General features: G+C 39.0%; 1 protein-coding gene across 2 annotated transcripts; it reads left to right on the top strand.

Annotated features, from left to right (window-relative positions):
• Window positions 1-834: 834 nt before the first annotated feature.
• Window positions 835-26,087, top strand: taf2 (TAF2 RNA polymerase II, TATA box binding protein (TBP)-associated factor). Of its 2 annotated transcripts, none has more exons than XM_058647435.1 (27): window positions 835-1,297; window positions 2,038-2,092; window positions 2,754-2,914; window positions 3,135-3,253; window positions 3,353-3,494; window positions 3,859-4,090; window positions 4,386-4,570; window positions 4,727-4,840; window positions 8,431-8,530; window positions 8,907-8,992; window positions 9,084-9,219; window positions 9,325-9,479; window positions 10,149-10,263; window positions 10,521-10,630; window positions 10,817-10,882; window positions 11,017-11,143; window positions 11,853-11,978; window positions 14,350-14,490; window positions 14,726-14,836; window positions 14,990-15,183; window positions 16,011-16,150; window positions 16,278-16,347; window positions 17,568-17,677; window positions 20,822-21,051; window positions 21,359-21,532; window positions 21,693-21,795; window positions 23,560-26,087. In XM_058647435.1, the coding sequence occupies exons 1-27, from the start codon at window positions 1,248-1,250 to the stop codon at window positions 23,850-23,852; spliced, it is 3,645 nt and encodes a 1,214-aa protein (XP_058503418.1). In that variant the 5' UTR covers window positions 835-1,247; the 3' UTR covers window positions 23,853-26,087. The 2 variants fall into 2 exon arrangements, with proteins under 2 accessions (XP_058503418.1, XP_058503419.1); XM_058647436.1 differs by having other exon boundaries at window positions 836-1,297; window positions 21,359-21,526.
• The last annotated feature ends 313 nt before the right edge of the window (window positions 26,088-26,400 follow it).

Here is a 26,400-nt window from a genome sequence, read left to right as displayed (position 1 = left end):
GGTCACTCATCCCATGTGCAATAAGTACAATATGCATATACAATATAGCATGTTCAATATCATGTTCAATCCTTCTTCAAGCCCCTACTGTATGTATTCTGTGTTGTGTTTATAATTTATTGGTCCTTTTGTTTTTGTTTTCTATAAATGTAAAGAATAAGGATTGTATATATATTTTGGTATGTGTTCATATGATGCACTTGTATCATTATTATTGCATATTTATAGAAAACAAAAACAAAAGGACCATGAAATTATAAACACATTACAGAATACATACAGTAGGGGCTTGAAGAAGGATTGAACATGATATTGAACATGATATATTGTATATGTATAATCATATAATTAATTAATTCATGTTATGATTAATTATATGTTATTATTATGCCTTTATTTGTCTGTTTCTTTTGCCTTTTACATGTTCAACTTTCAAATCAAATCAATATTTTCATAAAAATAACTATGCAGTAACGTTTTTTTTTTTTTGTTTTTTTTAAACCATAGATTTAAATGTCAATTTTTAATACACATTTGAAGATTCCAGTATATTCCAGCTTTTATTCTATTTCTAGGACACTTGATTCATGCTGTTCCTGTGCGCGCTCCCGTGGAACGTATACGCGCGGAAGTCCGTTCAGCTAGTACCCGCCCCCTCTGACGTAGCCAAAACGTATTATTAATAAAACGGGATATTAATAAATTATATTATTCTAATTTAAGTTGTAAACTATTGTGTGTTGCTTGTAATGGGTGCGCTACGGAATTTAGTGAATTCCCTGTGTATATTTAAAAAAAATGTTGTTGTCTTTTTTACGCGGGAGGTCAGAGGTTACTAGAAAACAAAATGGCGGAACCCATACAGAGCGCAATGTTTTGATACGCGTTAACTGCCGCATTAAGTCAACCCGTGGACGTGGACGCGTTGTCTTCTCCGCGACACCGGCTGCTAATCGCGAACAAATCGCGTGTCCTGTCACGTCCACTGTGGGTGCAGTGAAAACGCCGCACGGCGTCTGTGACGAAACAACGTGCAGCTGCAACAGCCGTCAAAGAGAAGCTATCCTTTCTTTTACACGTAACGTGTTTCACGTAGCGTGTTTCACGGTACTTGACAGGACACGTTAACGCTCTCCTGCATGGGAAGTTAGCAGCAGCAGCAGCAGCTCGGCTGTGAAGAGTGAACGGACCTGCAGCAGCGGCACAGCATGTTCAAACTGACTGTGAATACATAACCAGGAACGAAGATGAACAGGAAGAAGGATAAAGGATTCGAGAGCCCGCGCCCTTTCAAATTATAAGTCCCTCTTTTTATCACTATCACTGTTCATAGCTAGGTTATAAAGCATCTACACTGTTTGCAGACACGCTTTGTTATGCTAAATGTACGCTAACCTAGCTAACGTGTTGTTAGCAAACATACAGTAACTTTTGCTATCACATCATGCTGTCTCTGCCCAAGGTTATCAAACTGTGGTACGTGTACCACCAGTGAGTGCTACGCGAACTTCATCTGGTGCTGCTTAAAGGGAAATTAGAAATATACTGTTCTACTGTATGTGTATACTAGGGATGCACAATATCCGTATAGGCAGATATTGGCTTTAAAATGTGTTATTGTATATGTCGCAAACATGTCTGCCGTTGTGACTAATAACGACAACATTAGGCTAAAAAGATTGTTACCTCCTTGCTGGCGCCCTCTACAACTACTGTTTTTTTTACATTTGTTTATTTTGCAATGAGGAACATGTATTTCTACATCTGCTGCAACAGGAGTGTGAAAAATGCTATGTTAATTTCACTCCAGAAGATGCTGTTTGAATGGGGGAGTTTATAGTTTATAACAGGGTTGGCAATAATGCACTTGCTACTAACAAGAATGTAACACATTATAAGAATTGTAATCACAGTTTTACATATTTTCGTATTCATATTTTATAATATAGTCCCCTCCCAAACAAAGTGTATATATGTGTCAGTGTTTTTTGAGGTTTTAATTCATATATTGAATTTTTTTTTTTTGTCTACCTTTACGACCCACCAGGTGGTGTGCATCAACAACGTCAACTTCCAGAGGAAGTCTGTCATTGTAAGTACGGCATAAAATATACTGTACAGTTGTGCAACAGATTCCAAAAAGTTTATAGCACAGTATAGTTACACACATCAGTGGTGGTGGTAATTTGATGTACTACAAGCTTATATAACTGTGGAACCTTGGGAATAGTAAAGTTAGTTTTATAATTAATAATTTATATTGTGTTAGATATAATGTTAATACTACGTAACAGACTTAGACCTGTTATATTTTCCAGCCTTGAATACTTTTGTTAAACGTATGAGGACATGGAACTACTATTCATAATGTGAACTGCATTTAAATACAGTCTAGCATTTAAAATAATAGCACAAACTCATGCATGGAAGTCACACCTTTCGGTTGTTGTGATTTAGACACTGACATTTTTGCTTTTACTGGGTCAGATCTTGGACAAAGAAAATGTAAAATCATGTGTGATGTTTATGGAGATGTGGGAAAACAGCAGAGTGTAATGTTGATAATCTAATGCTGGCTAGTCTAGGCGCTAACCTATAACATTGCAGTTAACGTTGTAGTTGGAGCTGTATTGGACTGATTTTGTGTAGGACATGAAAAAGTGACATTGTGCCATATCGTACTGAAACATCATGTCAACTAATGATTATGATTTTTACCAACTTCTTTGTGTTTTTTTTGTCTTTTTTTTCAGGGCTTTGTTGAGCTGACCATTTTCCCCACAGTGGTGAACCTGAACAGGATCAAGCTTAACAGCAAACAGTGTCGCATTTACAGGGTTCGAGTCAATGAACTCGAAGCCCCATTCATTTACAATGACCCCACACTGGAGGTTTGCCACAATGAGTCGAAACAGTGAGTACATCAGTTGTGCTGTTCTTATCTATTATTTGCTGAACGGGTTCATGTTTGGAAACCTGGTTATACTGTACATCCAGTTCTGACAGGGTTAGAAATAGGGAGAAATATTATTATTTATCATCAAATGCTGGAAATATATCGCTTCTGATGCGTGTCTTCTTTTAAATGTATGCCCAGGTTATTTTGTGTAAATGGTTTATGTGTCTCTTTGTAGGAGGAACCTCAACTATTTCTCTAGTGCCTATGCAGCAGCAGTGAGTGCTGTGGACCCTGATGCAGGACATGGAGAGCTGATCATCAAAGTTCCTTCTGAACTTTGGAAACAAGGGGATGGTAAGAGGCAAATTAATAAAGTGTAGTCTATTCGTTCTTACAAAAGTCTAAATTTTAACCATAACAATGTGCTAATGTTCATGTTTTTTTCCTCTCCAGATTTAAAAGTTCTAAAGGTTTACATAGAATTTTCCCTGGACCAGCCGAAAGGGGGTCTCCACTTTGTTGTTCCTGATGTGGAGGGCAGCATGGCAGAGAGAGGAGCTCATGTGTTTACCTTTGGATACCAGAACTCCACCAGGTAACAGAAAATGTGTTTATGTAATTGCACCCCTTTATTGTAGAAGATTTAAAATACATGGACAATGGAAGTTTTTAACTGTTCATTTGTATTATTGACTTCCAAAAAAATTCAATATTAGGACCCGGATAAATTGTCAGAATTTGTTTGATACTGTTTAAAATATTTTTCTGTCTACATTAGGGCGTAGTGTTTACTCCCAAATTTGAGTTTGTATTTCACACACATAAATACAGGAAAGTAACATACAAACTAAGTATAAGTGAGGATACTCAGACATACAGCTGGATATACAGTTATATAAAGCTGTAATCATTACATTTTTTATGTGTGAAGCTTCTATTAAGTTTAACTTCTCTTCCAGATTCTGGTTCCCCTGCGTGGATTCATACTCCGAGCTCTGTACGTGGAAGCTTGAGTTCACCGTCGATGCTTCCATGGTGGCAGTGTCCTGTGGTGATCTCGTGGAGACCATCTATACTCATGACATGAGGAAGAAGACTTTCCACTATGTCCTCCCAATTCCCACTGCAGCCCCTAACATCTCACTGTCTGTGGGTCCCTTTGAAATCCTCGTAGACCCCTACATGCATGAGGTGGGTTTCTAGTCACTTTGCAATACAAAAAAAACTACAGGTGTGTAAATCATGACACATCTGAGTTTTTACTGGCTGCAAATCTGTTGTAATCTGGTAATATTTCTTGTAATCTTTGCATGTTCTTGTAATGACCGCTAAAGGTTCATAAACAGAAGGTGGCAGTATTGACTAAAAACCTCCTGGTACTCCTCATATTGCATACATGTAATTTTGGTGCACTATACAGATGGCATACATACGAACAAAAATATATAATATATAAGTAATGTTTTCTGCTCTTGTTCCCTTTCAGGTGACCCACTTCTGTCTCCCCCAGCTCTTACCACTGCTCAAACACACAATGTCTTACCTGCATGAGATTTTTGAGTTCTATGAAGAGATCCTGACATGCCGCTACCCTTACTCCTGCTTCAAGACTGTGTTTGTAGACGAAGCCTATGTAGAAGTATCCTCCTTTGCTTCTATGAGCATCTTTAGGTAATCATGAAAATGTGTAAAAGCAGTGTTTTCCCTGCTATTCTTTCCTTTTCAGTCATGATTAGTTTGGTACTTTTCTGGTCTCATACACTTAACCAGCTATAGAAACTATAGTTGAACTGTAGTCAAACTTAAGCTGTTGCCTTTGTCTTTCAGCACCAACCTGCTTCACAGTGCTATGATCATAGACCAGACACCACAGACTCGTCGCTGTTTGGCTCAGGCCTTGGCTCAGCAGTTCTTTGGCTGTTTCATCTCCAGGATGACATGGTAAGTAGTGAAGCAAACTTTTAAGATGAGTGGAGTCATCGCATGTGTCTGAAACACAGGTTTCTTTGCTAGTTTCAGATTGACAGTTTTTTTTCCTCCAGCACCCACGCTGTTTAAATTGCAAATGTAGTTTTTTTTGGAAAATGAGGTGTGGTCAGGTACTGTTGTATTCATATTTTGTGACCACAGAAAGCTGCATGTTAAATTTGTCTGTTAATTTATGGGTTCATTATCAAGATGGTAGACTAATAAGCAGCAGTTTGAGCCTTCATGTTGGTTATGAAGGTCCTGTGTCAGACTGAGATGCCATGCAGAACAATGAGTGAGTCACATCTAGCAAGAGAGAACAAATTACGTAATGGCTGGGAAATGCCAATTCCAACATCTCTGGCTCACCAAAGAAAATTACAAAGACTGGCTTTGACCAAGATCCCAAGGACAATCACTTCTCCAGATGCAGAGTCTGCTGTGGCTCTTACAAGTTTCCCTCCCATCTTAAACTGTGTCAACACATTCGGTCCTTAAATTTTTCAGAATTGATCCTTGAAAGTCATTGAAAAGTCATTGAATTTGATGTCAACTATGGGGTGTGGCCATCCTGGCTTGTGTGGGAGAGTGTGTGCGTGAATCAGTGCAACACCGTTTGTGTAATCCATCACATCCATTTCACTCTCCATTACAGCAGACTTCCTTTGAATGTAGTAACACAGAACAGGTACACTGACTCTTTTGAAGTGGTCTCTGTCTTTGAGTATCACACGAAGAGGTGATATGAGTTCAGCTGTGGACAGACCACTGTGAGACTCAAAGGCCAGATATGTATGTAATGGAAAAGTGCTGTCATTACTGTTTGGAAGCGTACTTGCATTTTCAGGGCGCCGGCCTTACTCGTCATTGTATTCAGGGTCTTTTTGAGAAGTGTGGTATCACTTAGCCTCAGACCTTTTATTATAATGCTGGTGATGAGAGATTTACTGCAGAGCTCTGCTGCTCTGTCAGTCCTAGGTCACAAGATGGGCCAGCACTGTGTGATGGATCGCTGTGTTACTGCCTGGATACTCAGCCAGTGCGGTTGGTGTGTGAGAGACTGATGGAATAACTCAGTGGGACACGCTCGTGTTTAAACTGCAGTAGGCAGGATCATTTTGAAAAATTGTTGATTTTTGAGAATGATCCACAGGTTGTTAAAATGGTAATGTTTTGAGTAGAGATGAACCAGTATGGTGTTCACCATTGTTATATTTCTGATACTAGTCACCGTTGCTGCATCGAAAATCAGAAAAAAGTTAAATCCAATGCCATCTATAAACCCTAAATAATGCTCTAAAATGCTTCACTGCACATGCATAGGGGCGGGAATCACCAGGGATACCACAGTATGATGACATCATGTGATTTAATTCGCAATATACTATCACGATATTGCGATATACTAGTATTTGCGAATATACTTGCAATGTACTCGCAACAGCTCAAGTAAGAGTGAGCACTTGGCACCATCTAGTGGACTGAAATGTCAATTGATGTTATTTTTAATGCTAATCCATCAAAACTTGAATGTTTGTTTGTAACATCAGTTAAAAATAAAATGGTGTCCCTTAAGTGCCCTGTTATTAATCAAAGTCTCCTGCCAGATAGAGGAGTTTTCAAAGCCTGTACAATTTAAATGCAAGGATTGTATTGTATCTTTCTTTCTGTTATTGATCATATATCGATTATATATATATATATATATATATATATATATATATATGTATATATATATGTAACTGTCCAACAGATCACTTGACAGGCTTCAAACTTGGCAGGTGACCTATAAAGGGAACCAGTGTGTGCACTGCAGTGCTGACTTTGACAATGTTTGGATAAGAAATACAGGAGATATCGGGAGAATTGCATGGGAAATATTACTAAAAGAGATGCTTTCACTCTCTCTCACATTGTATTGCCTCTAGTACTGTTGAAAAATAATTTGATTTGTTAATTGAGAAACATAAACATCTTCACATTCTGACCCTCTCCTCCGTTATCCTCTCTGACCTCTAAACACACATCAGATGTGGGTCCTTGGTTTGCTTTTGTTGTTGAGCTGAGCTGGCTGGTGTGTAAGAAAAGACCTCAGGAAGGCTGGTCACATCTCTTTGATTTTAGCAAAGCGTGGCGAAGCCTGCTAGCAATTAATCAGCGAGGGGGGTTAACTGTTGGCTGTAATTGAAACCAGGCAGTGCTCGGTAGACTGTCAGACATTTAAAAGAGTAGCCGCTCTCTTGACAAATGCATGAAACTGAAAGGAGGTTTGTGTTTGAATTGTGAAGTTGACACCTTGGTGTGTTTCATGCGTCTAACGGTAAAAATAACAAGTTTGCTTCTTGAAGCTCCGCTTGTGTAAAGAAAGACTTACAGCTTCTGAAGTGTGCATCCTGTCATATGTGTTGCAATTTGCATCTGTCCAAAGCTTGAAACGTTTCTGTGAAATGGAGATCAAGACGGAAAGGAAATTGAGCGCTGCAGAGTTTACGGTCCTCATACTAACATAAGGATAACACAATCAATATCCCTACGTCAGTGGTTCTCAAACTTTTCATACCAAGTACCACCTGAGAAAATAGTGAGCTCTCGAAGTAACGGCATGACAACCAACGTTAAAATACAGTGGTGTAAATAGGCCGAGCAAAGTTTACACCACTTTGCTCGGCCTAGTGGTGTAAGAGCGGCAGACTTTTCACAGGAGTTAGAATTATTCCCAATAAGATAATTTACTTTCTTATCATCCTTCTCACATATACTTTACACACTGGTATAGTGAAATTAGATTAAGATGGAGCGAGAGAAAAGGTGACTCTAATTGTTATTATTTAATTTATTCTACATTATATTATACCGTACAGTAGAATTTCCTCCAAGTACCACCAGAGGACGTTTACGTACCACTGGTGGCACACGTACCACAGTTTGAGAACCCTGTTGAGACCTAAGTGTATCATATTTTTTAAAATAGTATACTTGTATTCACAATGATGACGAGACACATATAAAATCATTAAATAAACCAGAATGGAGTCAGTTCAGCATCAAACCACCAGTGTTGAATCAGCGTGCTCCATCTCCTTATTTTCTTTTTTCTTTTTATTACAAGCTGTTAAATCCAGGTTGGTAAATTTACGGAGGTTGTGATTACGTTGTCAAGTTTCTTCCAAGCAATCTTGAGGTCAAAAATCATGACACACTGATGAGGCAACTCCAGTGTGGCCTTCGCTGCCTTCATCGAGGTTTTCCACTTTGAAAGAGCCCCAGGACAATATGGGCAAAAATGTACTAAAGCTCATAAAGGGATTTGAGTGTGGAGCTCTGTTTCAGTGTCATTTATCATGGAGGTTGCTTGGTTAGATTCACATTTCCTGGTTGCCATAAATCTCATGTTAAACAGAGCCTTTACAAGGATGAATCTAATGATTATGAATCTGAATTGCAGTTTATTTGCTACTGATCATTCTGGATAATTTCTGGAAAGTCAGTTGTCATCAGAATTCTGTAATATGTTGTGTTTTTGTCAGCTTTCATTGCAGTGACGTGTGTTGTTGCTTCTGTAGGGCTGATGAGTGGGTGTTGAAGGGGATCTCAGGTTACATCTATGGCCTCTATCTGAAGAAAACCTTTGGAGTCAATGAGTATCGGCACTGGATAAAAGAGGTAAAGCCTTTATCTTTAGATGTTTATCCACAGTTTACTTCTTTAGTCAGCAGAGCTGATACGAGCAGCTTGACTGCTGCGGTCAGGTGAAGGAGCTTTGTTTTTCAACTGACATTTTAAGCTCTGCACATTAACTCACAAGTAACAACACTGTAATCAAGTGTTAATGGTGAAGTCCCTAGGGTTTTTTTCAATAATATATTGTCCTCTTACTTGGCAATACAGTGTGCCTGCTTACTTTCTCTGAATCTATGAATAATAATAATAATAATGATAATGATTGCTATCCTCTGGTACTACTAAATGAATCATCACCTACTTTGATAATCAATTAATCAGTTTGAGTTCTTCTAAATGTTCTTCTGTTGTCACACAGGAGCTGGATACGATTGTGGACTATGAGCTGAAGATGGGAGGCGTTCTCCTGCACCCAATCTTCAGTGGAGTCAAAGAAAAAGACAAGTAACTCACTGTTGTGTCTCGTTTTATTGATTTAACTTAATTTTTTTTTAAATTTCACTTAATTACAGTGAGCTTTTTTTTTTCTTCTCAGTCCAACCCCCCACCTTCACTTCTCAGTCAAGCACCCACACACGTTGTCCTGGGAGTACTACAAGATGTTCCAGTGCAAGGCCCACCTGGTGATGAGGTTGATCGAGAACAGGATCAGCATGGAGTTCATGTTGCAGGTTAGTCACAGCCACAAGTTATCATTTGTCCATGCACTTGAGTCTGTTAAAAGTCATTTGAGTAAATGTCTTCATTTCTTTTCTTGCTGTTTTGCCCTCTTTTAGGTTTTCAACAAGCTCTTGAGTTTGGCCAGTACAGCGTCATCGCAGAAATATCAGAGTCACATGTGGAGTCAGATGCTTGTGTCTACTCACGCTTTCCTCAAATCCATCTCCAATGTGTCTGGCAAAGACATTGGCCCGGTCATCAAGCAATGGGTGTATCCTTTTTTTTTCTGGAAAGGTTCACAGTTTGAAAACAAGCTGTTGGAGTGACCGAGTCCTTAGTCACCTCCCTGACCAGGACCTTAGGTTTAAAGTCAAAGTTTTAGTGAAGGTTTTATGAGTTGTGCGGTCCATAGAAAGTCTGAAAATGGTGAACAATTACAGAATCCTGAAGTTTTAATTGTCAGACAAGCAAAGAAGACGTAATATATTCACATTTATGAAGCTGAAATGTAATAAAATAGAGGTAAAACGGTTAGATTTTAGTAGTGAATTGTTGAGAAACTCTGCAATTAATTCTTATATACACACACTTACAGGGTCAGTGTGCTCATAGAAATAAAATAAACATGGTGTGTGGGGATACTAATATAGAAAGCACCTAAATGTTTGATGAATAATTACAAATCTGCTACTATTATCAATGATTCGTACTGATTTGACAAGACATTAATCAAAATGTAATATTTTACTAAAAACATCAAGAAAGATGTTTAACAATCTTTTGAAGATTCTTTAGACATTGGAATTAAGCTTCTTTAGATAAAAGAGACTTTTGTATTGTACAATTGTAAATTAAGCATCTCTGCACCACCTGTACCTGTAACTCTCTCTGCTGGTATTGCTCTTGGCTGTCTGCTTATGCCTTAACGTTGGCTGTCCAGAGACCAGAGTGCGGTGGTGAAGTTCTTTGGAAGTTTTGCCTTCAACAGGAAGAGGAACGTGCTGGAGCTGGAGATCCGTCAGGACTATACATCATCTGGAACTCAGAAATATGTGGTGAGCCTTATGATGCAGTATGTGGAATGAAGCTGTTTATGTTCAGAGCAAAATCCAGGACTTAGAAGGTATGTAACGCCAGCAATGTGCCCAAATTCAAGTCTGAAAGGTGCTAAAAGACCTGTAGAATGTATATTTTATTTAGGCTGACCCACTTTATTGCCTCATAGCATGGGATATAATTTTTGTTAAATTGTAGCGAATGTTTAACTTTATATGTGGAACTGAATGTCAGAAATGTGAATATTTCATTGCAGGGTCCTATCAAGGTGACTGTGCAGGAGCTGGACGGGTCCTTTAACCACACACTGCAGATAGAGGAAAACAGCCTCAAACACGACATTCCCTGCCATTCCAAGAGCAGACGGCAAGTAGTTGATTCTCTCAACATGGCTGCTAGTGGGGACAAAAAGAAAAACTAATTTTAGCCACTTAACAGAAGGCTCACCTGATAAAATCCACCCCTGCTTACATGTAAAATAGAATAACAGCCAAACTATGTCCAACTTACTGATCATCTAATTTTCTTGCTTATCTTGTTTTCTATCCCCAGAAACAAGAAAAAGAAGATCCCGCTGATGAATGGAGAGGAGGTTGACATGGACTTGTCCGCCATGGAGTAAGACAACATTTGTTGTTTGTGATAGAGGGTTAAGATGTATTCATTTTATCCACTTGATTCATACCTGGTATGTATAAAAACCTTGTTACAGGAACCAAAGTATTTCTTTTGTCTTTTGTTTTCCTCTGCAGTGCTGACTCTCCCCTGCTCTGGATCCGGATCGACCCGGACATGTCCATTCTGAGGAAGGTGGAGTTTGAGCAGGCCGACTTCATGTGGCAGTATCAACTGCGCTATGAGAGGGATGTCGTTGCACAGGTGGGCTGTTGGAAAGAGCACCGTTTTCTACAGTGGCTTATGGTTTTTACATAATTAAAATGGAGTCAACTAACTGGTATTTGTGTACATACACTTTATATTACATCAATATTATTTGTCTAGCCCAAATCCACGTATCAGTTTACCTCAATGAGCTTTACATTTTCCACACTGTAACATACTCTGTCCTTAGAGCTTTGGGAAAGGAAATATCTTCCTTTATAAACCCCTTTAACAGGGGACAAAAACAAAAGAAACTTAAGTATGTGGTCATATGTTTATTCAATTTTATTCAGTCCAGTAAAGTGTAAATCTTCCCACCAGGTAATGAAACCCTGGTGTTCTACTATCTGGTGGCAGCACTGGTGTATTGGTGTCTGTAACCTCAGACTTTCCTCTTTAATACTCGGTTTAATCTGTGATCACGGTCACTTTAATGCTGCATGTAAGAAGGGTACAGTTTTTCTAATTTTTGCTCGGCTGTGTCTCTCTCTTGTGCCTTATTCTCTGCCTCCATGGTCGAAAATGAACCCATTCAATTTTATAGTCAAAATATCGTGTGATACTGTGACAACCCTACATCTGTATTATTACTTGGTTTGTCATGTGCAGGAATGAATTCAAAAAGCTGGTTCCATTATAGGCCCAATTATGTATTAGTCTGATTCTTCGATCAATGAAAGCTGAACAAATGTTACTTCTCCATTAGGAGGAGTCCATCTCAGCACTGGAAAAGTTTCCAACTCCTGCCTCCAGACTGGCTTTGACTGACATCCTAGAGCAAGAACAGTGTTTCTACAAAGTCCGCATGCAGGCCTGTTTCTGTTTATCCAGGGTAAGTGTACATGTGTGTGTCAGTGTGACATAGCTGTACAAACTTTAATGCTGCAACTACACTTCAAACGATTGGGCCATTCACTCACTTAGTTACACAGAAATATGTGTAAAATATTGTATCCAAATGTTGGCTCGTTCTTAATTTTGTTTGTCCTTTTACTTAACCGGTTAAAGTCTCATTGAGATTAAAAACTGCAAGCGATACATGGCCAAGAATTACAATTTTTAATATGATAATCATGAAAACAAACAAAAACAAGTATCACACACCATGAAAGTATTTTATCCCATGATGCTGGAGAGCAGCAAAGTTAAAAACTCTTGTGAAAATGTTTTTTTTGTTATATGGAGTAAAGAAACCAGAAAATATTCACATTTAAGTGAAAAAACACTCAAACTAATTACTCGATTATCAAAATAGTGAACGATTAACTTAGTAATCAATTAATAATCAATTACAGTCCTAGTTCTTTTACATAGAAGCTGGTTGTCAAACCACCAACCTTGCTGTTAGTGGATCACACACACTCTACCAGCGATCCACAGCCACTATTTGTCTCCTCATATAAAATACTTTATGATGAATTAGTTACAATCTCACCTCTACATTAACAAACACTGTTGGTTATTGCTTATTGCTCATATCTTAGGTGTAAGTTCAGGCTCAAAAATTTCAATATCTGCTTTAAATGTGTGTGAAATAATCTGAAATTGATTTAAAAAAATGTAGTGAACACAGTTTATACTCTGTAAAAGCTATGGGAGAAAAGGGGGGTGGTTAAGTAGAAGAATGACTCATAGTAAAAGATATAAAAAGAAAAAATGCAGCGTTTATTTTACAGCATAACACTCACACTAGTGTAAGTCAGCTCTGATTTTAGTTTGTTGACATTTTTTCCACAAAATCTTAAGTGCAAACTGTATTGTGAAAAGGCTACTCTATGAGATTGACGTATAACTTCCCAGATTGCAGGGCCACCCACTAGTTTAAAACTCACAGTGCTTCAGTTTAGTTGACTGAATAATCCTATTCTGTGGCTGCAGGAAATACTCCATTCTCTGGATTTGATCTGTTCCAACTTTAACCCCACTGGATTTCTGCCATTCAAGTTCCACCTGAACCAATATTTTCACAACATGATAAACTGAGTGGAGGCTGAAATTGCAGCACTTCACTTCTTTCATTGGCCTTTGGTATAAACGACTACTACTACTACTGCTGCTACACACACAGTCACCCACACGCTCTTAACATGCACATAAATACATGCACTCACAGACTTACATACCCACAATAACCACAAAGTGCAATATGACTGACTTTAACTCAAAGATGGATTTGGCTGCATCGTGATTGGCTGGAATGACATTTACTTGCATGTTTTTGTTAGGGAAAATGTGGTTGGTAATAAGAAACAGTCCGGGGCTGAAATTCCGACAAGAAAACACACGAAAACAGACAAATGCATGGACGTGACGCACAAAAAAAATGCATGCACGCTTACAGGAATATTCGGGGGTTCATTCCATCCCTTATTTATCTAGCCAAATGAAAACATCCTGTGCCGGTGACCCTTAGCCCCTTTATTACCACATTAACATAAATTCCCAAATATCCTGTTAGAACTCAAAGACCACTGGAGCCACTGGTCTTCATACCTGTGGAAACCCCTTGATCTGTTTATGTGTGTGCTCACATTTGCCTTTGAGGTTGTAGTTCACTTATTATCATAGCAATTCTCATTTTTGTGCCATTCATCATTTCACAAATAACTGCTTTAACTTTTATTCATCTTCTATGATTAGCAGAAGTCTCAAAACAACCTTATTGCAATAATATTTGTCCAAACATATGGTTTTTTTTTTTACTGTAAAATGTGAATAAAATGGAAACCGGTAGTTTGAAAATACATTTTAACTGTTAATTAAATGGTTACCAACTGTAGTATTATTCCTGTACTTTGATACATTTATACCTATATTTGTATATAGCGAGAGATACGGTGACTCTAATTATTATTATTTAATTACATTTATTATTTGTTTTCTACGCACTCTGATCAAAATTGCTCAGCTCCACTCTGATCCCATACCCTGGTATATACAGTAATTCTGATTTTCCTACCACCAGAGGAAGCTTACGTCCCACTGGTAGTACACAAACCACAGTTTGAGAACCACGAGTATAAGGTGAACAGGAAAAGTTAAAAATCAGTTATAGGCAGACTGAGCAACCCAGTTGCTTGGATTACATGTGGCAACTTTTCCAGATACTGTATGTGTGATACTTATACATACATACATACTAGTTAATGTAATTGATCAAGGTGAATTGACTGTTCAAACTGTGTCATACAATCAATTTGCAGATAGCGAATGCGATGGTGAGCACGTGGCAGGGCCCACCAGCCATGAAGTCACTGTTTACCCGAATGTTCTGCTGTAAGAGCTGCCCCAACATTGTCAAGACGAACAGTTTCATCAACTTCCAGAGCTACTTTCTACAAAAGGTACAGCAAAGAGAATTCACTCATAGACGTACAGCTGAACATACACTTGTTATGATAAAGGTTTCAAGGCTACACCCACATTATTTGGTTTTAATTTTTAAAATGAAAACATAAGTGTGGGTGCAGCCTTGAACCTTTTATCGCTATTGCTGCATCTTGAACATTCTGCTCTATAGAATATTGTAGTAGATGGACAGTTGCATTAATGTTGTTTCATGCTTGCTTTCTCTGTCAGACGATGCCGGTTGCCATGGCGTTACTCAGAGATGTCCAGAACCTCTGTCCCAAAGATGTCCTCAACTTTATACTTGACCTCATCAAGTATAATGACAACAGAAAAAACAAAGTAAAGATTCACATGTTGTTTTTTAATCTTTAGGCACATTTTATGCCAGCAATAACTGTTTGACTCCATCGTGAAACAAAGATGAATTTTTAAGTTCTCGTCTCATTCTTTGTCTCTTCCTTCTTTTCTCTTCTCTTTCTTGCCCACCTTTAGTTTTCAGATAACTATTATCGTGCGGAACTGATCGAAGCCCTGACCAACTCCCTGACCCCGGCCATCAGCATCAACAACGAGGTGCGCACAGTGGACAATTTAAATGCTGACGTCCGTCTCATCTTAGAGGAGATCACCCGATATCTCAACATGGAGAAACTGCTGCCAAGCTTCAGGAACACCATCACTGTTAGGTACAAAACAAACTGTGCACTGGTTTCTAAATAAACACGTGTGTAGGGCTGCAACTCACAATTATTTTCATAATCGATTAATCTGGCGGGCCACACGGTGGTGTAGTGGTTAGCACTCTCGCCTTGCAGCGAGAAGACCCGGGTTCGAGCCCCGGTTGGAACAAGGGCCTTTCTGCATGGAGTTTGCATGTTCTCCCCGTGTGTGCATGGGTTCTCTCCGGGTACTCCGGCTTCCTCCCACAGTCCAAAAACATGCAATGTGGGGATAGGTAAATTGGACACTCCAAATTGACCATAGGAGTGAGTGTGAGAGTGAATGGTTGTTTGTCTCTATCTGTGTGTGGCCCTGCGATGGACTGGCGAACTGTCCAGGGTGTACCCCGCCTATCGCCCGATGTAGCTGAGATTGGCACAGCACCCCCCGCGACCCTCTGGTTGAGGATAAAGCGGTAGATGATGACTGACTGATTAATCTGGCAATTATTTTTCCGATTAATCAAGTACTTGTTTGGTCCATAATACGTCAGAAAATGTTGAAAAATGTTGATCAAACCTAGAAATGATGACTCACAAACAAAAATTATCCAGTTTTAATGATTTCTTTATGATAGGGAGATGAAAACTTGTTCTAATTCTTTAAAAAAGCACTCAAACTTGATTAATTGATTTTCAAAATAGTTACGATTAATTCAGTAGTTCATAAAGTAGTTGTTTCAGCCCTTATTTAGATATGGTCTGTGTCAAGCAGAGCTTCTCTCTGTATTATATTGATCTAGGAAAATACCCATCGAACTTTGATTTGTCTTTTTTTCTGAATATCTACACAGTTGCCTGAAAGCTATTCGTAACCTCCAGAAGAACGGTCATATTCCCAGTGACCCATCACTGTTCAAGTCCTACGCCGAGTACGGACACTTTGTTGACGTTCGCGTTGCTGCTCTGGAAGCGCTGGTGGACTACACAAGAGGTATGGCTCATGTGGAGTGATAGATGCTGTATTTTTTGGTTTTTCCAGGTTCTTCTACTGAGGAAGATTGTGTTTTCTCTGTCTTCCTTGCTTGATGTTATTTTATCTTCATTCTTTTGTCCAACAGTGGAGAGAAGTGCAACAGAGCTGCAGTGGCTGCTCATGATGGTCCAGGAAGACCCGTCTCATTATGTCAGGTCAGCTAACACTTAGCACATGCATGTAGCTAGCGCAAATCTACACTTAGAAACACACATTTATTCTATACATTGCATACGTACGGTAGAGGATTTAGGCCACATGTATGAAAATAAATAAATAAAAAAAAGTAGAGGATAAAGATTTATTATGACTTTTATCAGAATTCTGGCTTTTTTCTCAGAATTCTTTTCCTTCGATGCCGTTTTTTCTTAAAACTAAATCTCACACTCGAAAACCTGTTGTCACTACATTTATGCAATCAAAAAACAGTAACATATTAAAAACCTAATATAATTGAATACAGCTTCAAATGGGCTAAACATGTTGCCACTATTATCACAGTATAAAACTGTACAGAGAGAAAGCTTAACCCTCATTATTAAACTTTGTTTTTATGAGCCTCTTGATCCAAATACTGGAGCATATTCTACAGATACTTGGATCAATAATGAGATGACTGTCAGTTCAGTGTGGTGGTGACAGAAAAAGGTCTCTCAGCCTTATTGGTGTAGAAGAAGCATTGGTTGTACAGCATCGCTAAAGAGTTGTTTTTGTGTTTTCTTTTTTTTTTACCAAATAATGACAACACTGAGGAGACACACAAACCCAGAGCAGCTTAGCTTAATTAATGGCAGCTGAAATGATGGACTGCTGACGTTTGTTATTTCAATGACGACAACGGCGTTCAATAACCGGCTTGAATGAGAGGCTGCAGCTGAAGGTTTTTCTTCAGTGATCTGGTAATGGTTATTATTATGGTTGGAGCTCAGTTAATGTGTCTTTCTCAACCTCGGTTTATGAACTCGGTCACTCAGCACTGAGACATTAGAATATTTCACATACACATGCTAGCTTTCACCGGTTATTGCAGAAGGATACTGCACTGCAGATTATAAAATAAATGAAAACAAACGTAAACAGCCAGTTAGGGCTGGGCAAACATTAGCATTTCCACATTAGCATTTCCACTACTGAGTGGATGTTTTATCAACAGAAAAACAACAAACTGTTGTTTAAACAGAGAAACCTTTCCCTCATTTAAAAAAGAAAAGTTAAAATATCTGTCAAAGTGTGTTTGTGCAATACACTGGCATATTGTTACATATTAAATATTTGTTATATTGCTTTTTAAATAGATTATATTGCATAAATGTTGGATTATCCAGTTTTTTTTTTATATTCTTGCCTGAATTTCTTGTTTTTTTTCTATAATCAGACACAGTATCCTGGGCTTGCTGAGTAAGAATCCGCCTTTCACAAAAACATCAGACTCTGGGCTGTGTAATGAAGCACTGGTTGACCAACTGTGGAAGCTCATGAACTCAGGTAAAATCACACACTCTCTCTCTCTCTCAATGCTAACCCTGCCCTGAACTTAAACCTAAATCAAAACAAAAAAACCCAGAGCCGTAGTAATCTAAAGGCCCAATGTAAGTTTTGATAATTTGAGCACGGATTCATGACCCTAAGCATGTGTGAATGCTTCAACGTACTCGAATTGTACTTGGACCACCTCAGGAGGTGGATTTGGGTTTGTGAACAGGGTTTGTGAACAGAAAGTTTGTCTGGCTCACTTCATCCTTTACCATAATATTGTGGAGAAGAAGAAGAAGGAGAAGAAAAAGTATTTCGGCCTTTATGCTACTTACTACCTGGGCTCTAAGTTACTTTTCAACAAACGTAGGGAAAATGACATATAACACAATGCTTTAATTCCTTTCTCTGACAAAGAAGTAATTTAAAACCAGATTGTGGATTTTATTGATAATTAAAACAAACTCCTTGATTTTTCATCCTTAGACCTTGAGATTTCCTAGTTTCTTTGCTCAGTATAACATCAGTAAAACTGATACATTTGAGGTTTGGGAAACACTTTATGGCGTTTTATGGACCAAACTAATGAATTAAGAAAACAATCGTCAGTTGCAGCCCTAAAAAACACAGCCTTAATTTCTTTTTGTATACGTTTGACTCACCAACTTCTGTCAGACTACCAAACCAGTCACATGGGGTCAATAACGTTCCTTCTGGTGCTGCATAAACACATCTTTGTTAACAGTTAGTTCCAGTATGACCACTTGCTTATTAGAGTCTAATGATATCACCATATCTGGATGAAGCAAAGTGGTGTTTTGTCGGAACTCGAGCTGCCTTCCATGGTCAGCTCGGAGAGCCCACCAGTGGAGCTTGACTGGTGAATCTCTTCTCCTGCTCTGTAAAAAAAATATTGATTTATTAAAATAACATATTTCATGGCATGATTTTGCATGGATATGGGCTGCAAGGATTGATTATTATTCGATTACTAAAGCCAATGTCAGCTATTTTGAGAATTGATTAATCGGGTTGAGTGTTTCTTTAGTAACTGAAACAATAATTATTCAGCTTCTTAAATGTGAATATTTTGTGTTTTCTTTTCCTTCATATAACAAAGAAATCAGTAAAACTGTATGCCTTTGAATTGTTTGAATTGAACAAGACAATTGTAAACATCCTCATTTTGGTGTTTTGGGAAACGCCAATCAACATTTTCTGACATTTTATGGGCCAAACAAGTAACTGATTGATTGATCATGAAAGTAACTGTTAGAAGCTCACCTTAGTGTTGACTCTTTGAAGTGTTACATAGATATGTGTGAAATATTCTTGATGGTGGTTTTCTGACAGTAGTTTTGCCTCCTCCGATGCTAATAAGCATCAGACTTTCAGGGACAAGGAAATCTGTGTATTGTTTATGCATATAAAAGAAAAATGCAATATTACACCCTGCCAATACACGGCCCAAGTTCTTTCCTTTCCTGTGTCCTTTCAATCTCTGAGGTTACAGACCAATTACAGACGACAAAACGGCACTGATTACACTAAAAACAAGACCTTCAACCACAAAAAAAGCACATCAAAATAATTTTTAATAAGGTACATTTTAAAAAAGTGTGAAAAGTGGAGCAGTTCAACTGAACATCTGTGGGTTGGTCACTTTGTCATATTGCTATTAAAAGAGATTATATTGCAATAATTATATGGAATCTAATACGGAATTAATCGTATGTTGTTAAGGGTCATCTTGCAGAGGAGGTAAACAGAAATAGCATTTTGAATGCAAATATTTCTAGTTTGCCATTCCATATATGTCTGTGTTCTTAATGGAGTTCAGATTAGCTGCATAGATTAATCTTATTTCTTGTTCCTCTTACAAATAAGTGCTTACTCTCCCACCCATTCATTTTGCTGTGAAAAGGTACAGTATTGTGGTTGCGTGATTCTCCAAACTTGACAAAATATGCTCCACAACTATTGTGGTGGGTCAACAACAATCATTTTGATTATGGATTATCAATGTCTTCACATATTTTCGTTCATTGGCTGAGTGGGCGCTTTCATGAAAAGCACCCTGTGTATTCAGGTTTCATTGTTTTTTTTCTTCCTTTTCCAGGGGGGTCTTGCGTGTCTCTCAGCTCGCTTGCCGGGCCAATTTAAATACACAAAAACCTACAAACCCAAACACAAGTACAGTATACATTCTCTGTGCCATACTCCTAAAGACTAGTGGGCTCTCTCTGTCTTGCTACATGTTATTTAATTTATTTACGAACAGAAAAACACGGCCGGTCATTACTTCCATGGTGAACTTTTGTTTGTCGGTCAGACTGCGTGGCTTGCTGTGGGACAGCTCGACTTACTCTGCTGCCAGTTTAAATACGCAGTGACCAGAATGTGGGGACCTTGAGTACTGTTATGAAAATGTGTTGGTTTTATTCTTCTCCCCCTAATAACCCACAGGCCTCCCACGTGTTACATCCCACACTCTCGCCGGATGATGTTTCACTGGCTGAAGGTCAGAGCTGTGAGAACACAAACTCAAAGTGCTTTATGTTGCCGTTAGGGTAAATTATATCAATTTTCTGCCAAAGCCACAGTCCACCCCCCATGTTAGGCGCCTGGCCTTAAGTTTCAGCGATATATGGTGTTCAATTCAGTCCTATTATCCACACTGCTGCTCAAATAACCCGTATAATGATGCTTTTGGTAGCACTCGTGCCACTGAGAGCTAATTATGTTGCATTTACTTGTGCTCTTATTGTCTCTGTGGGAATTTTAAATAAAATGCTCATTAAAGGACATGTGGTGCAGACATCAGCACAGGATTGTTGTTGAATCTGGAAATGAGTTTCCTTCCAATGCTCTATTTATTTTCCATGCTTGTTCCTCACTCTATTTCCTCTACTTTTTGTCAATTTCTTTTAATTTTTACTGCCTCCACAAATGGTGGTTTCTCTCCAGTCGATGCAATCTTTATGTTTTTGTATTTTTGCACTGTTGTTTCAATTTTACAGTTGACAGATTAACTAATTTGTGTGTTTTGCCATCTAGAAGAGCTGCCACTAATGGATAGAGAACAACACATCACTAAAAGTGATGCAAACCCCAGATCACAACTTAATGTGTTGTGATTTGTTTTCTTCTTCTCAGGCACGTCACACGACTGGCGGCTCCGCTGCGATGCAGTAAACCTCTACTACACCTTGTTTGGTCTGACCCGTCCATCGTGCCTGCCACTGCCAGAACTGGGCCTTGTGCTTAACCTGAAGGAGAAGAAGGCTGTGCTTAACCCAACCATCAAGCCTGAGTCGGGGATCAGTGCTGGTATGGACACTGCTGCCAGTATAGGTATCCATGGTGTCGGCATGAGCTACACAGCCGTAAGTGGTGCTTTTTTATTTTTGTGTGTATATATATATATATATATATATGTATATGTATATGTATGTATATGTATGTATGTATGTATGTGTATATATATATATATATGTGTATGTATATTTATATATACATATATATATATGTATACATACAAGTTACTTGAAGATAAAAAATAGCAGGTTTGTCTTTCTTCCTTTCATGCTTCCCTGTCTTACTATTGAGATAAATTAGCGTTTCATACACCCCCTCATTGAATTGTCTTTGTGTGTGTGTGTGTGTGTGTGTGTGTGTGTGTGTGTGTGACAGGTGGATGAAGAGCCAGACCCTGTTTCATTGGGGGTGTGTGGTGTGGGTCAGCCACCTCAGGGTTTGAAGAGGAGGGCTGAGACTCCGCTGGGCTCCCCTCCTGAGCCAGGACAGATACTGCAGCAACAGGAGGAGGAGAACAGAGGACCAGGGCGCTACAAGATCAGGGTAAAGGTGACCTCTTTGATATCTAAAGCTGTGTGTAGCTGTGTTGACTAATTCCCTGTTCTTTTAAAATCTTTAGTTTATGGGTGTTTTTGACAATATTATTCCGCAGTTATTATGTGTGTCTTTATTTTACAAAGGTATTAATGTATTGTTTGCTCTGTTGAAGTTTAACACCATGGAAGAGGAAGATATTGACATGGAGACTGTTCATGATAGTCAGGCCTTCATTCACCAGCATCTCAACTTGTTAGAGAGACCGTCTACACCAGGTAAACACATTTACACACACACACACACACACACACACACAGGTTCGCACAGCTGTCCTTTTAAGAACTCTTACATTGATAACCATTAATTTGGACAGCCTAACCAAAGTAAATTCCGAACCTTAACCTAACCACAATATAAATCTTAGCCATAAACTTAACCATTTCCTCAGAAATTAGGTTCTGCCTCATAAGTACTGGGTTTTGGGCCTCACGAGGACTACTGGTCCTGACGAGGTCAGTGTTTATGCCATAATAGGTCCACAAGTACAAATACTAGTACACACACAAAGTATCGCTTCTCCAAATAACCTCCCACTGCCCTGACAGACCAGGGTGTCGTAAAAGAGGCAACATATGCTATCCCGAGCAGCTCCAGGTGTTTTTAATATTTGGCCACGGTTGTAAAATCGCAGCAGTAGCAAGAGCAGGCTAAAGATGCAGGGTCTTTTCCTCAGTGCCTGTGTTGTGCCGTAATAAGCAGCCCAGCTGTGAAAAACACCCCTGATGCAAATGTGCATCCCCACAACAGAGGGTGTTTTTCACAGCTGGGCTGCTTATTATGCCACAACACAGGCTCCAGAGAAAGTTTCCAGCATCACTTTGGAGATAAGGGAGGAGAAGAAAGGAGAATGTACACTGTAGAGGTAAAGAGAAGTTTTCACAGTGTTGTACTGAATATCCTCCCTATAGAAGACACGGTCCTGATGTGAATAAAAAGGGCTCATTCTGTGGTAATGAAAACAACCGTTCATACTTGATTGCACACTAAAAACACCATCAGTGTTATTATTTTATGGTCCATTTGTGTCAAACAGATATAATTTTACCTAAATCTTACACACTGGGCATTTAAGTGTGCAGCCTGGCCACTGTCAAAGACAGAAAACAAGCATCACATTTCCAATTTTAACAAATGATCTTGACTTAAATATATGGTAGTATTAATATGTAGAGATGTTGTACAGATGTACAGATGTTGTTTTGAAGCCTCAACCTTTGGAGGCTTTCTCTGGACAGTGTGTGTCTGTCCAAGTTTCACTCACAAAACTGAGTTACCTTTAGCTGCTGTATGAAGTCTGGACATTTATTAAGTAAATTTTTTGTGGAACTTTGCTGCCAGCTCCCAAGTCAGAATTCCAGATAATGTCCAAGTTCCGGATAACTCACAGTGATTGAGTGAGTGAGTGGGTGAGTGTTCTACTTTTGGAAAATGTCCTGGATTCTATTTTCAGACATTTTCCGGAATCAGTGTCTGAAAACTTAAATTTGGCCGTTCCACCTGCCATTTCCGTCACTGAGGTAAACACTGTTCCTGTTTTGGTCCAGGAATGGGTCACACAGTTCCTTTGTACTGGAAAACGAGTCATTATTTTTCCAGAAAAACCTCGTTCTGGTAACAAAGAGAATAACATTGTGAAAGCAAGGCATATAGGGGTGACCATAACACTACAATCAGCTTTATTAATCCCACATTGGGGAAATTCACTTGGTTCAGCAGCAAAGGGGTCCTAGAATAGGATAAAAATAAGCTATAAAAAAGGGCAAATAATAAATAAATAAATAAACGGTATAAAAGTACAAATGCAAACCTTAAAATAGAATAATCTAGAATAACCAGAGAGTGTTAAAGAGAACACGAAAACACACTTCAGAGCTGCCAAATAACCTCATAATGACAAGTTTAAAACCAAATATTGTGTATTTCAGCTTTAAGTATTTAAAAAAAACTAAACAAAACACTAATACTCTTCTTATTTTCAGGGAAAGAGCCACTGTCCGTGGAACAGTCCATACTCTCCATGCCCGCCACGCCAGTGCCTACATTCACAAAAGAGCCCACCTCGTCGTCCTCGAAGCACGGCGGTGAGCACGGCCACCACCATCACCACCACCACCACGAGCACAAGAAGAAGAAGAAAAAGCACAAGCACAAACACAAGCACAAGCACAAGCACGAAAGCAAGGACAAGGAAAAGGAGCGGGACAACTTGCACACGTACAGCAACAGCCCGGCCAGCGGCAGGTCCCTGCGCTCGCCGTCCATGTCCGACTGAGCGCTCGCGGTTAACTGGATAACAGCCAGTTTGGAGTCAGAAGCCTGGATCCCTGTGAGAACAGTGACACAAAATGGGAGCTGAATGCGTTCAGAAGTTATTGGAAAATGGAAAGTCTGAATTCCTCAGCAGATACATTTGTGTATGTTGAATATCAGGAAGAAGTCTCATCATGAGCACTCACAATGCTACGTTTGAAAAAAAAAAAAAACATCACAACTGCTGCAGCTGTGCCTACTTGTACCACTCTGAGGAATGATCTTAAAATGTTTCCCGTACACAGGTCATCATTTGAAGAAACGTCTTCATAAACACAAAATGACTAAACACTGCAGTTTAAATGTCAGCCCTGTGTGTGGCGCTGCAACACTGCCACGGACAAACACCAAAAATGAAGAAGATGTGACGCATAAAGCTTGTGAGCTGCGTAAAGCTATGACAAAACTTTTTTTACAAAACTACAAAATAACGTTTTAGGATTCTCAAAACGCCGGCCTTGTGTGGATAAAAAGCTGAAATTATACTACACTTTTTTTTTGCAATCTCCTAAATTGATTCCCATGTTTACAGGCCCCCTTTTTGTCAGTAAGGAGGGAAAAACCTTTTTAAATGATGATGATGCAGTTACACGCGTCCTCTCCTGCCTCTGAATCGTGACCATGAACAAAAAAGACCCGTTGACACGTCACACCTCGATATCAGAAACCTCTGCTGTTACTCACTACTATTGTTTGTCCTCATTGTTTATTGCGGAGTACAAAAACATGCCTCATTATCTTGTGGCAGATTTTTCTCTTTTTTTTTTAAGGTCCAGTGTGTGAGATTTAGGAGGGGTTTATTGAAAGAAATTGAATATATGACCCATAAGTACATTTGTTCAAGTGTATAATCGCTTTAAAATAGAGAAAAGGGTAATGGAGTGTTCCATTTATGTCGGAATTCAGAGTTCCAGTTGAGAAGTCAGTGATTTTGCTATTGTTGCGAGTGGCAGCCATCTTACAATCCTATGTCAGAGTTGGAAATCCAACATGAGGATGTGTTCCAAGTTAAAGAAAACCCTCAACGCACCACAACCTCTGTGTTCTTAAGGCAAGGGCCTTGCCTTACGCAGGCGGCCATTTTGTGCTTTTTGAAGCACGTGTGACATCTTTTCTTATATACAAAGTTCACTGTATTACCCTGACTGGAAGGAAGAGGAGAGTGCAGGAGTCTCATCATCAGCAGAGCTCTAAATCTTACACACTGGGCCTTTTAAAAATGCTACTTAACAAAGAAAACACAGTGGTGTGGATTTTGCCTCAGTGTCAGGCCACACTCTCGCTCACACACACACACACACACACACATACACTTTGGACTTTTAACGCTGCCTCCAAACCGTCTTGGGCATGCAAACACACACACCCCTTTTCCATCCAAGAGTTGAATAAATAAATAAATGAAGTCTTCTTCACCTCACACTCGCCGCCGCTCCCCCGCTGCGCAGACACCACTCTGGTGCGCCTCATCCCCACAAATCAACCCCGGCTTTCAGTGCGTGGCTTCTGAGGGGAAACCAGATAGTTAGTGAGTGTGGATTTAACTGTCCGTCCTCCCTGGACTGGACTGGCCATTTCCCCGTCTCCTCACAGATGATGAACCTTAATCAGGATTTTTACTATATATATATATTTTTTTTTTTACTGGACTGTACAATTAAAATCAAGTAATACTAGTTTGTTTTATTTTTAAATACTTTTTTATTTCCTGTCATTATTGATAAAAAATGCTTTTGTATCCACAAATGTTTAGATTACATCAAGTCCACCTCCACAAAGGCAGTCGTGCCAGGTTTACTCTGGCTCTGTTACCTGGGGCTGATTAGGCGGTTTTTGGAACGATGGAAAATGTGCATACTTCAGTTTTCACCAATCAGATGATGTTGAAACTGTTTTTCATGTGGTTAAACATGTTTGTTTTTTTAATACAATCTGCCTTCCACTTTCAACATGTGTTCCCTAAATAAGACAAAACCCATAGTTTTGGTAAATCCCAGTCAGCATTTCATCCCATTAGGTCCACGTTATTGATTATAGACTGAAAGCCTTGAGACAATGTTGGTTACAGTCGATGCAAAGTGGAAATGACAGAAATAACCGTTTGAGGCTTCACTTCGCAAAACCAGACCTCATATTTTCCTACATTGTAATTTGTTTTTAAAACAAGTTTAATAAAATTATCTCTTTTTTATATGTATATATATTTGTTTTAATTCTCTTGTTTACCTTTGCTGTGGATTTGCTGAGCTCAGCATTGGTGTCCAGTGTTGTTGCTACACACGAGCATAGAGTTGTAATAGGAAGGATGTTTTGTTTTAAATACTTTTTGTCCACCTTATTCCCTTGAGGCGCCACTGGAGACACTTCCGGAGCCGAAGCGGAAGGAGCGGTGCTGTTCCTGAAGGATGGTGCTGTTGCTGTAATGCATGAGTATCCTGCAGTTTCAACAAAGTGCAAAAAGATAATTCCTTTTGAGTTTTCTATTTTCCTCTCAGTCAATAATTTGCTTA

This window comes from Solea solea, chromosome 13, assembly GCF_958295425.1.
Source record: "Solea solea chromosome 13, fSolSol10.1, whole genome shotgun sequence".
Taxonomy (NCBI): domain Eukaryota; kingdom Metazoa; phylum Chordata; class Actinopteri; order Pleuronectiformes; family Soleidae; genus Solea; species Solea solea.
This window is presented reverse-complemented; position numbering and strand designations above follow the sequence as displayed.